Source organism: Protomyctophum bolini, assembly GCF_963924005.1.
Source record: "Protomyctophum bolini genome assembly, chromosome: 2".
NCBI lineage: Eukaryota > Metazoa > Chordata > Actinopteri > Myctophiformes > Myctophidae > Protomyctophum > Protomyctophum bolini.
The window spans coordinates 18,944,375-18,959,216 of record NC_137863.1 but is presented as its reverse complement, the minus strand read 5'-3'; the positions used below and the strand labels follow the sequence as shown (position 1 = coordinate 18,959,216).

The 14,842-nt window shown below is 44.5% G+C and overlaps 1 protein-coding gene across 1 annotated transcript in view; it reads left to right on the top strand.

The window, feature by feature from the left end:
• slc2a9l2 (solute carrier family 2 member 9, like 2) overlaps positions 1–8,314 on the top strand; it is a 180,124-nt gene extending 171,810 nt beyond the window's left edge. The window contains exon 14 of the mRNA XM_080792106.1: positions 7,757–8,314. Within this exon, the coding sequence (XP_080648232.1) occupies positions 7,757–8,023 (267 nt within the window). The 3' untranslated portion in view covers positions 8,024–8,314. The remainder of the gene's footprint in view (positions 1–7,756) is intronic.
• The last annotated feature ends 6,528 nt before the right edge of the window (positions 8,315–14,842 follow it).

The following is a 14,842-nucleotide window of genomic DNA, read 5'->3' as shown; positions in this document are numbered from 1 at the left end:
CGCCCTCAGGGCGTCTTACTGGTAATAGGCGTAAGATTCCACAAAAACAGCAGAAATATAAACTCACTGTTGTGAGCTTGTGGATTATTGGTGTAGAGGAAATAACGGAGAGGACTATATTGTTGTTGAGCCTACTAGAAATGTGCAAACACCTTTCATCAGTCAACTGTGGCCGAAACGGTGTACCATGTAATATTTTCTGTTTTAAAGTAAATCAAATACTTAACAACAGCTCTATTCTTTTGAACGGTCACTGAACAATGGAATATTGTTTTGCAATCATGTAAAATATCCTGCAAGTGCTATGCATAGTCAGTGAGGTAAACAAGACACAATAAGATCAGATATAAACTGTATTGATCCCGCGAGGAAGACCTTTCCCCACAAGGGAAACGGTGTCCTTTCTGTAATTAACTGTTGTGACTTCAGAGCTAATTAGCTAATCCTTCTTCATTTGAGCTTTCGCTTATACAAACATCCAAACATCTTTATACGGATCCCTCCTTCTCTACAGAAAACCGGCCGTCCTGGAGTCCAGCGAGCTCATTTAGATTAATCACACAGCAGTCACTTGGGAACTTCACGCCGTTCAGAACGGGGGTTGCAGCTCCTCTTCTCTGTCTCCCCACTGGGACACAATCCTGTCATTCAAGCTGTGCCTGTGGGGAGCTGCCAGCTGCCAGTGGCAGAAAATCAACCTGGATGGCGCACAATCGACATAAGATTGCTTTGTCTCTGCTGGTTTCAACCCTGTCAGACATTATGTGTAATTCCATATTACTGTCGGACCGGTGGCTATTTGTTCTAATCAGGCGGCCCCCCGGCGATCCGGAGCTGTGTGAAACCCCATCTGATCCATCTGAGGGTTGTCAAGAGATCTGCATGAAGCTAATTAAACATCTTTCCCGACTGTTGCTGTCGGGGACGGGGACGGGGGACGGGGGACGGGGGGGGACTTGGGTCTCCATATTTTACTTTTTATGCAGTTTTCACAGAATCAAATGATTTAAGGTCATGATGCCATGCAAACTTTATTTGTATAGCACCTTTCATGACATGAAATGCAGCTCAAAGTGCTTTAAAGAGCAATAGAGAAAAAGAAAGTACAATCATTTTCATACCCGGGAGCCAATTCAGTGAATCCAAAACTGTGAAGTGAGGGGCACTATATATACATCTTTTATGACAATAAAATACGATAATTATAAGGAATTCATCCATCCATCCATCTTCAACCGCTTATCCGTAGTCGGGTCGCGGGGGCAACAGCTCCACTCCATTATGAGGAATTATTTAAGGAAAAACAAACATTAAACCTATAGGAGGGGCTAGCGCCCCTCAAAAAAGAAAATACACTGCATGTGAAATGATGGGTGCTCTTATCCTCTTACATCATCATACTGTATATCATCACATTCCGTGCTCAGCCAATCAAGTGACTATTGGCCAATCACAGCGCATCTTTTCCGGGACTTGTCAGACCTGAACATCCGCTCTGTGACGCACACGGATGCTTCGCAAGGAATCTCGGTAAAGCTTTGCCCCCTATCGAGAACACACGCCCCAGACCCAGAATAGAAGAGGCATCAACCTATGTCTATGCTTGTAACCCTTAAGCCTCAGATGGTAACAACTGAAATTAAGAAGATAATGGCCTACTTCGTCATATAGAGTGTCACGCTTGACCGAAGCCTCACCTTCAAGCCACACATCCAGCACGTTGCTGCCAAAAGCGCTGCGCATGTAAACCTCCTGAAGAGACTTGCAGGCACTGGGTGGGGTGCCAATATCACCACCCTGCGCACCCTTACCCTTGGCCCGCCCATGCACACTGGGCAAGATATACGCTGTACCATGTTCCTGACCATGAAGCTGGCCTGCAAGAATGCATATGAGCAAACAAGCCTGATACCCTCGCCTGATATGCCAACCAGAGACTAAAATGCAGACACTTCTCCAATCTCCACCAAAGCCCCCCCACACCCTTGATGGATTGCCTTGCTGGAAAAAACAATGGTCCAATTCAAAGTCCCTGTTGAGGCAGTTCATCAACTGCCCTTCAACTAATCCTCCTGGGTGAGACTTACCACGGATTGCCGGGGTCAACCTTAACAGTAACCTCTGGAGTAAGACCCATGAAATCTATCTGCATGTGATTGGAGTGTCTGCCACTGATCTGTGTGAATGCGGAAAACCACAATCACCTCCCCGATGAATGCTCAACCTTCAACTCACCACATGGAGTCAGCGGCCTCATTGAACTGGATGACGATAGTACCACTTCTTGGCTTGCCTGTGTAACCCTATACACAAATGAATAAAATCACACCCATCCGATCAATCACAATTTGCGGCCTCACAATTTCACCTCATTCCACTATTTGCCAGTCTGGAACTAGTGAGAGAAACTACAATTTTGCACACGTGTGTGAGTACGTGCATGGCCGTGCACAGGCTTGCTCGCTGGAAAGACGGTGTTGACTTGATAAGACAGACAGGTCCTACAGTACGATGGGAGCACAATGAGATTGGTACCAACAATACGTGTCAGTCAGAAGGCAGGGCAAAGTTGACTTATTATGACAGATAATTCAAGGAAAAGAGCAAAGGTCACAAAGGACAGGGGGAGAGCCACGAAAGAGCTGTATAGGTTTTAAGATGGGTACAAAGAGGTGATGGAGATAAGGCCATCAGCAGATGCTTGAAAGGAGAGGGTAAGTGCGAGAGAAAAGGCCAGTGAGAGAGGGGTTATTTTTCACCCTGGACACCCTGGACCCTGGTCCCTGGGGCCCCGGGCAGTGCTGGGGGTCCCTGGGGCCCCGGGCAGTGCTGGGGGTTTCCGCTCCTTGCAATGCTTTGTTGAAAATGGTAATGAATGTTAGTCGTTATATTTTTCATTTTTATGACTAGGCAATGTTTGTTTTGTGGAGACAATTTGAGAAAAGGCAATTTGATGCAACAATAGTCCTATTTTCTTATGTATACTATACAGTACTTTTTTATCCTTATTCTTACTTGTATGTTGTAACCTTAACTGCTGTGCTGCTATCTATCTATCTATCTATCTATCTATCTATCTATCTATCTATCTATCTATCTATCTAACAAGTACTACCTCCCATTGAAATGGATCTTGGCATGGAACCATGTGTAACGTCATGTCTGTCCACTCCACTGGACCATTTTCTTATTTTGAGCAATGGCGGATCGTGGAGCCTCTAAATAGTTCCCGGAAATGACTTAGCAACATACCCCAGCATTGCATTGAAGTTACAGCAGAATATACCAAATGATGGAGCCAACCATCTGAGGTACTCTATGTCAATCATGTGATGATCAACAGACAGCAGACTTCAGTTGACTTTTTTAGAATGTGTGTTACATTCAGCCATTTACAGAATCAGGAGCAGTTAGAGGAGTCTTGCTGAAGGACACTTTCGCCAATCCCACCTACTGTAGGGTATGGGCGCTGATATGGAGGAGAGAACACGCCCACAGCAACCCCGGCGGGAATCGAACTTATCACTAAGTTTGCATTAACCACATAAACAGTGTCCTGTCTGGCAGTGTTGTGACTGTAGGTTGCACATTACTATGAAAACCTGCACAACCTGTCAGCCGATTCGTCTGTCACGCCACCATATATGGCCGTCAGTCCCTCACGCCTCCTGACACGTCACGCCACCATATATGGCCGTCAGTCCCTCACGCCTCGTGACACGTCACGCCACCATATATGTCTGTCAGTCCATCATGACTCGTGACACACTCCATATATGGCCGTCTCCATATAAGATCACGACACTGACCTCATCAATATAAGGTCATCAATATGGCCAATATTGCCTCATCAAAATATGGGCAGAACTCATAAAAGCCTGTACACTCAAGGCACTGCCCCCCGCTGCCACCCTTATATGGAGCTGACCTGTTCTGACATTCCATATGTTCATCTGACCTCATCAAACCCTGTATGTACACTCAGGACACTGCCCCCGCTGCCACCCTTGTATGGAGCTGACCTTTGTGCATATTATGTCACATATGTCCAACATATCTGACTGTGATATAACTTATAAGCTATGTCTACCATAAGTATATAAGCATATATGTTTCATATAAAGTTATTTCCATGTGGGACAATCTTTGCCTCTGAGATGTACAACAAGTATTGCAAATTGGAAATACAGAATGAAGTAAAACAACCTCAAAATTGTACTTAAGTACAGTACTTGAGTAAATGTACTTACTTTACACCACTGAATTCCAGCGTTAGGTAGCCTAGGCTAGCCACCGCAGGAAGCTGCAAATCTGGCTCATTGGAGTTCACTCCAGTTTAAATTCCAGACGAGTACATCCCGTGAAACCTTAGCTGCTGAGTATTACATCATTACTATTACTTCCAGCTCAAATCTCATTACTGGGATCGGCATGGGGAGATGTTTTGTTTCAGCTTTTGATCTTTTACCCTTAAAAGGACAGCCATGCTCTTTCTCTCCTCCATTTTTTTTCTCCCTCGCTTTAGTAAACCAGACAGATAGTTAATCGTCGGGAGGGCGGGCCCGTTTCGTGGAAATGAGGTGGGCGGTGGATTCAGATAATCCTAATGTTGCTTTGCTTAAAAGAAACGGGGGAAAAAAACTATTAAAAAAAACACAAAGCTCTCTAGTCAGTGGTTATCAAAGTGCGTTTCAAGCAGGGAACCTCAGGCTTCCTTCAGGGGGTTCTAAATGGAGCAGTGACTCTCAAAGTGGGGTCCGGGCACCTCCAGGGGTCCTTGAGGGGGTTACAGGGGCTTCCCAGCAGAATGCTTTTTTTTGTCTTGAAAAGGGTAAGGTTTTGCAGCCAAATATATTCATTTGGGGTCCTTCATATGAAAAAGCCGGAGAACCACTGCCTTAAATGTGCGTAACATGAGCGGCCCCTGACCCTCTGGGGGTCAGGGGCCGCTCAAGTTATAAAGAAAACAAATTGACAGGCAGGCAGGCCAATAGGCGGCAGGCCACCGGGAAACGTCCCAGTGGTCCCGCAGACAAATTCTGCCAGTGCCATCATGATATTTTCACTGTACTGTACCTGTATCAGTATCCTTTTGCCAGCATCATTCTTGTGAGAACAACAAAGGGTTGTGTCTGTTAGTTTGTATCATTTATGTTGTTCTGTAAAAGTGGTGGTATTAGGGCTTGTTTGTTTCTGTGTGCCTCGACGGAGCGGGCGGTAGAGTTTCTGCTATCTGCGCGCTGGTTGTGGTGGGCCGGTCTGGGCCAAATTCACGTGAAAATGACCGGGCCGGATTTTTGTCCCAGTCCAGTCCAGCTGGGGGTCCTTGAGCCATGAATTGCCATCAGTGGATGGATGCACCACTGTTGAACAGAAATGGCTGCAGACTACATTCACCAGTTAGAGCTGTTTTGACTGTTTCTGGGGAATAAGTAACCTAATGAGGCATCTCTTTTTCACCCACAATGAGCTCATTTACTGTGTGTGTGTGTGTGTGTGTGTGTGTGTGTGTGTGTGTGTGTGTGTGTGTGTGTGTGTGTGTGTGTGTGTGTGTGTGTGTGTGTGTGTGTGTGTGTGTGTGTGTGTGTGTGTGTGTGTGTGTGTGTGTGTGTGTGTGTGTGTGTGTGTGTGTGTGTGCAAGCGTCTGTGTGGCCCAAGTGATATGGTTCAGTGGAGGAATTGGCTTAGCCCTGTTATTTCCATTATTAGCATTCATTATTTTAATGAGCCGTTGTAATGCAAAACCCAGTGCTCGTCGTGTTCTGCTGAATGTTCCCAGGATTCTTTGGCACGAATGCACATGATGCACCATGAAAGCTCACAGCATTGGTACACAGCGTCAGTCGGCTTCCTAATAATCTTGTGTACAACTAAGCCATGCGTGAATTGCTCTCCTCTCCCCCTGTCCTTAAGTGTGCCTCCCATCAGGAAGCCTCGAGCCTCGACATCTTTTGCACAAGCTCCTCTGACGCACCCAAATAAACTCTCTCCCACTCACTCCCGCTCTCTCTCTGTCTCCCTCCACATGCACACAGGCACTCTCATACTCACAGGCATGCACACGAACGCAGGCACGCACACACGCAGGGGGAGAGCTGCACAGAGCCACCTCAGCTCAAGTTTACTGTATGTATACAGTGAGCGTTTAAAGTGCTTAATATCCTCCCCTGTCCTGGTTTTTCCTATAGCAGAAACGGTTCTGCTGCTATCTAAAGCTTGCCTATATCACTGCTAAGGGTAACATCGCCTGGCAGGTCACCTATAGCTGTTTCTGTGTGTACAGAGACAAAAAAAAGGGATTCTCTGTCATATAAGCTCCCATTATTTGGAGTTTCAAAGAAGAAAAATAGAGACAGGAAGAAACAAGGAAAAGAGGTCAATATGTAGTATAGACCAATGTCAAATAGCCTTGCGTGATATGAGCAAAGCAAATCGTTTTACACTGTAACATGCACGGTTAAAAATACTTAACCGCAACTCTGCGATACGCTTCGTTGCTTCGTACCTTATTGTGTAGCTGCCATGCAGTGTGAGCGCAGGATGAATTTATAAGTCCAGGTTATTGAGAGGGCCTTATGCAAACCCATGCACAAAGGATTATAGGCCTGCGACACTCACGGCGGTCATTCAAGTTTCAGTCGCTTACACCAAATCTTTCTCCACTTGTCTGTCTCGCTCTGAAAATCTCCACCCGCATAATCTGTTGATGTGTATTTTTAAATCTGGCACTAATCTCTTTGAGTGGCACACCTCAGTGGACGAGGTCAGGTTTCAGAGATTTTGTGATAGCCTACATTATATTAAAACATGGACTGCCACACAAACGCACACACACACACACACACACACACACACACACACACACACACACACACACACACACACACACACACACACACACAATCAGCTTTTTTTTTACAGTGATTTTACTGTGTGTAGCACAGACTGCATGCATTCCACTGAGAATAGAACTCTTCTGACAGCGCATGCCACCATAATCAGGTCCAATAATTTAGTCCATCTTACGCTATTGTGCTCAGGGGAAAAAAAACATTCTAGTGCGCAGAGTGCACTCCATTCCCATCATGTAAGTCACATTGGACTGTATAACTCTATGCCACAACAACAGATGCATGCAACAGTGGACGTGACACTACTGTTTTGGTATAGAAGATAAAGCTTAACTTCAGACTTTTTACAACAGAGTAAGTCATATGCAAACATCTTTGTCCAGAGGGGCACAGATGGACATCTAGAAATAATTAACCGGGAACGCTCCCCCCAAAACACACTTTTTTGGAGCGGACCTCTTGCCCTCAGAGGTGGAACACTTACCCCACCTGTGCCGAACACTCGCCCAGAATATAGTTTGTGTGTGTGTGTGTGTGTGTGTGTGTGTGTGGAAAAAATATACAGTATAGAAAAAACGTGCACCCCCACCAATCACAGTACAGTATGTGTCTCTGGAGGCAGAGATGGGACTATGTTTGTTGGTTACACTTTGGAATATTTAAATAGAGATTTTACAAGTGGGACATTATTTTGCAGAAGATCATCACCATAGGTTGAAAACCAGTGGTCGCTCTAGCGCATTGAGAACCGGGGATATAGTTTAGACATACTATTGGTCCGACTGTCATTAGATCGACAACCTACCTCAAACACTAACCACAAGGACGGGAGCAGCGCATGTCTGACCGTTATTTCTGCATGTTGGTCCGTTGGTGTGTCTAATCTATGCCACTCTTCTGATCAGGAGGCTTTGGAGACCTACGCCTTCCTGGTGTTCATGGTGTTCTGCGTGGTGGGCGCCGTCTACGAGTACGCCATCCTGCCAGAGACCAAGAACAAGACATTCATGGACATTAGCCAGAGCTTCGCCAAGATGAACAAGATCCCGGTGCCGCCGCCTGTCCAGGAGATGGAGTCGGTGCTGTCCATCAAGCCCGGCAAGGAGGAGCCGAGTGAAGAGGGAGGAAAAGACGGCGCCGCCGACATCATCGAGATGGAGAGTTCCTTCTGACGGAGAGGAAAAGAAGAAGACAGTCAAGACACTACTGTATGTGTCGTCTGGTCCGGCGACAGGGTTGGAATCCTATAGCTGCTGCTGGCACTGCTGCCAGGCTTTGACGTCAGGCCTTGATGCCCCATGGCTTTGATGCCAGGCTTTTGATGCCAGTCTTTGATGCCAGGTCTTGATGCCAGGCGGTGACGTTTAACATTATGAACATTAGTAGCTGAAACTTTTCAAAAACATTATCAAAAACGTTTTTTTTAAGAAATACTATCTACAAGTGTTCTTGTAGATCGGCTGTTTTGGGAAATTGTTGCACACAAAAAAGACATTAAAACATTTCTTTTTTTACATAGTCTATTTATTTAATGACTGAGATCAATGGTCATCTTAATGTGTAACATAGGCATTGCTTTTTCAAATGTACAGTATAACCCTTGCCTTAATGTCTGTCATTATGTTTTATACAGCTGATGTAGACCATGTACATTGTTTTTGTATGTGTGTATGCCTGTGTACATTAATATATGTCAGTGATTCTCAACTTTTTCAAATAAAATACATTACATATGAAATTAATCATATGTAAACTGCATTGAGACAAGCGCATGAAATGTAGGACTTAAGGTATTACATTATGTTTCACTCGGTTCCACACTGATACATTAGTGGTGTAAAAAAGTTATCGATTCAACAATGCATCTCGATTCAGCCGTGCAGCAATGCAATGCAGCGCAGCAATATGACATAATTTAAAATCAAACCAAATATATATTGCGACCGAAAGGTTGCAGTTAACTAGGGAATCGCACATTTCCCGTCAGTGTGTGTTGGTCGGGCACGTGACATCACATGACATCTACAGGTATGGAGCACGTGACATCACGTGACATCAGGGATGGAGATCGCTGATGTCAACAATATTAAGCCCATATATGTCATCCATATTGGCCAGCAACTTTTTTGACATTCCATATGTTGATCCTTCCCCATCCATCCTTCCTCTTCGATGTCTCCCTTTTGACTGATACCTGTCCATTCAAACTCTAGACGGGCCTGCCCCAAAGTTATTAGTGACTGATACCTGTCCATTCAAACTCTAGACGGGCCTGCTCCAAAGTTATTAGTGACTGATACCTGTCCATTCAAACTCTAGACGGGCCTGCCCCAAAGTTATTAGTGACTGATACCTGTCCATTCAAACTCTAGACGGGCCTGCTCCAAAGTTATTAGTGACTGATACCTGTCCATTCAAACTCTAGACGGGCCTGCCCCAAAGTTATTAGTAAATGGTAAATGGTGCATTTATATAGCGCCTTTATCCAAGGCGCTTTACATAGATTGTGCATTACATTCACCCATTCATACACCGATGGCAGCGGAAACCATGCAAGGCACCAACTAGCACATCGGGAGCAATTAGGGGTTCAGTGTCTTGCTCAAGGACACTTCGACAGTAACTCTGGGGGAGCCCGGGTTTGAACTGGCAACCTTGCTGGCAACCTTGCGGTTCCCATCCAGGCACTCTACCCCTGAGCCACCGCCGCCCGATTAGTGACTGATACCTGTCCATTCAAACTCTAGACGGGCCTGCTCCAAAGTTATTAGTGACTGATACCTGTCCATTCAAACTCTAGACGGGCCTGCCCCAAAGTTATTAGTGCAGTCGCACCCGGCAGCTGGCTGCACTAAAAACGGCAGCCGTGAAAATTAAGATCTTACCCCCCATGCCAAAGATCTTACCCCCCATGCCAAAGCACCAGCGCTCGCCCAGCAGTCTGCTGTCACCCAGGGCGGATGCATGCTCGCGACCTCGCCCCCAGGCGTCTTACTGGTAATATATAATTATAATATATTTACAATACTGTATATAATAGCATATACAGTATAATATAATTCTAAATAAAATATGTTCTGTATCTCTGCCTGCTTGTTTTTTGCCATCTTGTGCAGTAACATAGAAAAGTGTGATGATTTGCATATCTTATAATTTAATTGAATTACCTGGTGAACCGTAATCAAATGGGTATAGTGCCAGTGCACACCTCTAATAAATATTGTGAAAATAGCAGAAGCTCACAACGCCTCTCTACAACACACAGGTCGAGGACCATGCTGTGTTAGCGATTATGTACTGTCTTCTAGCTGTATAGTGTCTGGCTGGGTTAGGTTCTTACAGTGTTGGGTGTAACGGCGTTATTAATAACGGCGTTATGTAAGGGACTACTTTTATTGGTAACGGAATAAAGTAACTTGTTAGTTTTGCAATTTAGTAGTTAGTTACCTAGTTACTTTTCCAAAACAGTAATCCCGTTACTATAATGCGTCCCTGTTCATTTTGTGTGCAAGATTTAAAAATAATAAAACCCCGACTGCCCGGAGTCTATTTCTCCTGCCTTCTATGTGATTTATCTTCCCAAGCCCCAACGCGCAGCGTATAGCCTACATCCTGCGTCTACTACATCCTGTAAGTTCACTCAAGAAATAAAAGTATTGTTACAAGTAGATTTTATTTTGAAGAGGAAGAGGAATAAGTTGTTTCGGTTGTAGCCAGCTGCTATGACAGTGCCGGTGGTGGTGGTGGAATATACTCTAAGCGGTCTAAGCAGAATAATAATAACAACATGCTTTAAGCCAAAGTAAAAACCGCATGCGTCTTTGACTTAAACAATGTAGGCTAAACACTTTGGAATTACGTTAAACATGGTAGATCCTCCGTGGCGGCGTCATTAGGTGAGTACTAGTTTAATGAATTGTTTAAGTTTCATAGTAACATTCATCATCAACAACAGGCTGTTGTTGATGCCCCCCCCCCCCAATAACAGGTTACAGGATTCTCATTCTGTTATACTGTCACTATACCTGCGAGGATGGCCGCCGTGCCATTTCTTATAAACTATCTAGTTCATACGTGGGTCGTGGGTCCACGGTGGTGGTGGTGTTGTTGTTCATGCGCCACGGTGCGCGCTGTGGAGAGGGCATCATGCGCGCTGTTGGCTGGTTGGAGCGCAGCGCAACAGCCTTTCTGTCCAGTCCTACGTGTATAGGCTGGTGATTGTGGCGAATTATTTTAGTTAATAAAAAGAGCTGTAAAGGGGATATTGTCTATGGTCAGTTCATGGTGTGTATTATTCTCGTTTTTAACCATAGAGTTAATTAGGGCCGTAATAATGCGGCGCAATGACGGTAGGCAGTAGCCTAATAGTCTACAATGTAAACAACTTGCGCAAGCATTCAAAATGGGTTTTAATTGTCGGGTAACGGAAAATAACGGAAAATAATCTAACTTGTTACTTTTCTCAGATGGCAATCTGTAACGGTAAGGGATTCTTTTCATGGGCAGTAATCCAGTAACCTAATGACGTTACTTTAGAAAGTAACGATGCCCAACACTGGGTTCTTAACTCTTTTATTACTTTTATTACTCTTTTATAGCTGTTAGCATGAATCCCAGTTCCAGGTGCCACCATAAGCGTTCACTTTAAGAGTCTGAGTTTGCCGTGGGACTCAACCATTAGGCTATATAGAGTATACATTGGGGTCCGTATATATACGGACCTGGGATATGACGTCCCCTAGCGGTGGGGTCCGTATACGGACATGGGAAAGTAAAAAATAATATAGGTGTAGAGATATCCCTGTGAAGCAGACTGGGACAGTTTGTTTTAGAGTTTCTCCACACTTTTTCACCAGATGGCTGTATGCAGCCGGAGGCTGTATACATGCAGGCTCTGAGCATCAGACTCAGGGCTCACACACAGTGTGCTGTGCTCTGCAGCTGCAATAGAGATTTGTGGTGGGCAAATGGAACCAAATGGACCGGGTCCATTTGGTTCCATTTGTACACTAAATTAACATTGATTAACATTGATTTTACAATTTAAATTGGGATAGAAAGTTTCCAGAGATAGAAATGCTATTAAATGGGGGTCCGTAGACTAATGCATGTCAAACTGGGGGTCCTTGAAATTAAATTGGTTGATAATCACTGCTGGAGCCGTACAAATGTTCTCTTATGGCGGTCCCTGGCATATCTTTTCAAATGGGGGTCCGCAGGCTAATTATTGTCAATTTGCCATGTAGCTTGCGTTGTAGTTGAGCTATATTTAATAGAGAGTAACTGGTAGTGTAGCTTACAAAAAAATCTTGCCCATCACTGGCCTACATACTGTAGTTAAGGGAATAAATTAAGGGGGAGTATAGTGATATAACTGCAGAAACAGCATCAAACATACAATATATTGGGCGGTCTACATGCTCAAAAATAAGTCAGAATATCACAGCTTTTTGGTTTATTGAACAGCTTCTTGTTCTGTTCAACAAAGCAGCAGAGACCATGGCAAAATGGAGTTTAGCGCGTGTGGTATATTCACTCTTGTGCAATGCTGCTGCATTGAATCAATGGAATAGAACTTCAGACTGATGACTCATTTCACAAACTTCTGATGTGTAGAACTCTGAGCTCCAGGCGCATGAATAATGTCTGTGTTTTTCTATGAGATGAGTGCTGCATCGCAACCTGCTTATGATGAGATGGTTGCCACACGGCGCCTTGTTTGTGAGACGGAGTGCAACATTGCAAATTGTTTTGTATAAATGTTAATGTATAAATGTATAAAGGTTTGTTTGTGCTTGCATTTTATGAAGATATAAAATAAAATAAAATCAACCTGTATTTATATAGCACATTTCACACAACTGAAGTTGACCAAAGTGCTATTGAACAAAGTGGTTCAGGCTAATATTTAAGGAGCAAAGGTAACAATGCTAATGTGCATTATATTAAAGGATATAGTTTGATAATGTATAGCCTGAGCTAATGTGTTTCTGGTCTAGAGGGGCAGGTCACGGCAGAGATTTGCACACGCCCTGATTAGATCCCACCGATCTGTCAGTCTGTTTAGATCCTGTATAGTGTATAGAACAACAAGTGGAGTCCGACATCCTCTTAGTCCGACCTATACGTGGCCGGTTAAGACTGGGGAAGTTTCTGACTTACACGTGGCCGGTTAAGACTTGTGAGGGTCTGACCTACACGTGGCCGGTTAAGACTTGTGAGGGTCTGACCTACACGTGGCCGGTTAAGACTTGTGAGGGTCTGACCTACACGTGGCCGGTTAAGACTGAGGTTAGGTTCCGACCCTGGTTAAGACTTAGGTCAAGGTCCGACCTGCGCGACTGAGGTTAGAGTCTGACCTACGGGGTCGGTTAAGGTCGGTAGGTTAGGGTTAGGGCGTGGGATAGGGTTCATAATGGGTCGGACTGGCTTAGTGGTCCAGGCACTTTGGCTGGTCATCCAGTATGACAGTATGACAGTGTGTTGTGGATTTGAATCCAGATCCCGACAAACTTTGCTGTGTCTTCCCCCCTCCATCTCTCTCCCCGTTTCCTGTCAAGCTATTGTATATCTATCAATAAAGGCAAAAAAAAGCAAAGAAATATCTTAAAAAAATAATAATGGGTCAGACTAACAGGAGGTCAGAACAATGACATGTTCACTTTTTTGAGGGGTTAAAACAAAAGGTTTCTTTGAAAGGTTAAACGGACGTACCGGACGGAGTGGAGACCGGCCTGGCGGAGACAACACATTAAATTCTCTTCCTCTTTTCCCACCGGTATACTTTTTGCACCAGCATCTCTGCGGCCTGCACTGCCGCCAATGTATTGTCTCCGTCAATCACTGTCAGCCAGTCAGGCCCATAGCTGAAGAACTGACAGGACCCATGATGAAGTTCATTTACAGTATAGAAGACAGAGAATCTCTGTCTAATTTATCACCTGGTGACAAGGTGAGGCGTGTGTGTGTGTGTGTGTGTGTGTGTGTGTGTGTGTGTGTGTGTGTGTGTGTGTGTGTGTGTGTGTGTGTGTGTGTGTGTGTGTGTGTGTGTGTGTGTGCATGCGCATGCGCATGCGCGTGCATGTGTGTGCTCGTGCTCACGTACTCCCACGCTTGTACACGTATTACTGTACTTGTGAGGCCCAGTTTGTCCTCAGCAGTGTAGGGAGACATGTTTAGAAATGGGAAGTGATTCAAAGTGGGGTTATAGGATTACGATTAGACGCAAGGGTTGGATTCATGCCTGATTTGTAATTGTAAATCAGCTGATCTACAAGCTCACACAACACTTTGCACTGTGACGCCACAATGTGCACTGGTAGATCAGCGAATTGTTCTGCTGCTTTTCAGCGGTTTTCAGTTATTATCATAATACTGCACTGTCCTGAAACGTTTATAACGTCCTCGCAAAGTGTGTGTGTGTGTGTGTGTGTGTGTGTGTGTGTGTGTGTGTGTGTGTGTGTGTGTGTGTGTGTGTGTGTGTGTGTGTGTGTGTGTGTGTGTGTGTGTGTGTGTGTGTGTGTGTGTGTGTGTGCGTGCGACGATTTGTGGGATAGATGAAGTTCAATACTGACAGTGTGGAGTGGTGAGCCCTCCAGAGCTGTCACCCTTCAAAACAAATGAGATCTTCTTCTGTTTTTTCTTCTTTTTTTCTTTTTTTTATCATCATGTCTCTGGCAAATAGGAGAGTACTATGAAGTACCTTCTTCTCATTGTTAAAACCAGCCAGCCATAGCTGGTAATGCGTGCGTCACAAGTTCCCACAACCTCCACGCACACGTCAAAAATGCTAATGAACATCTGCCGGAGAATTTCCTCCTGTCAAAATTTTGGTATATACTTCACAAAAACCTTTGTTGTAAATATAATTACAAAAGTCACAAATTAATTATGTAACAAAATTGCCATAATCAAGTATCAGAAGAGCAGTTGTATTTGGATGCCAAAATAATTTGCAGTCAAAATGGGTCAGCTATTGGTTATTGTTGCTC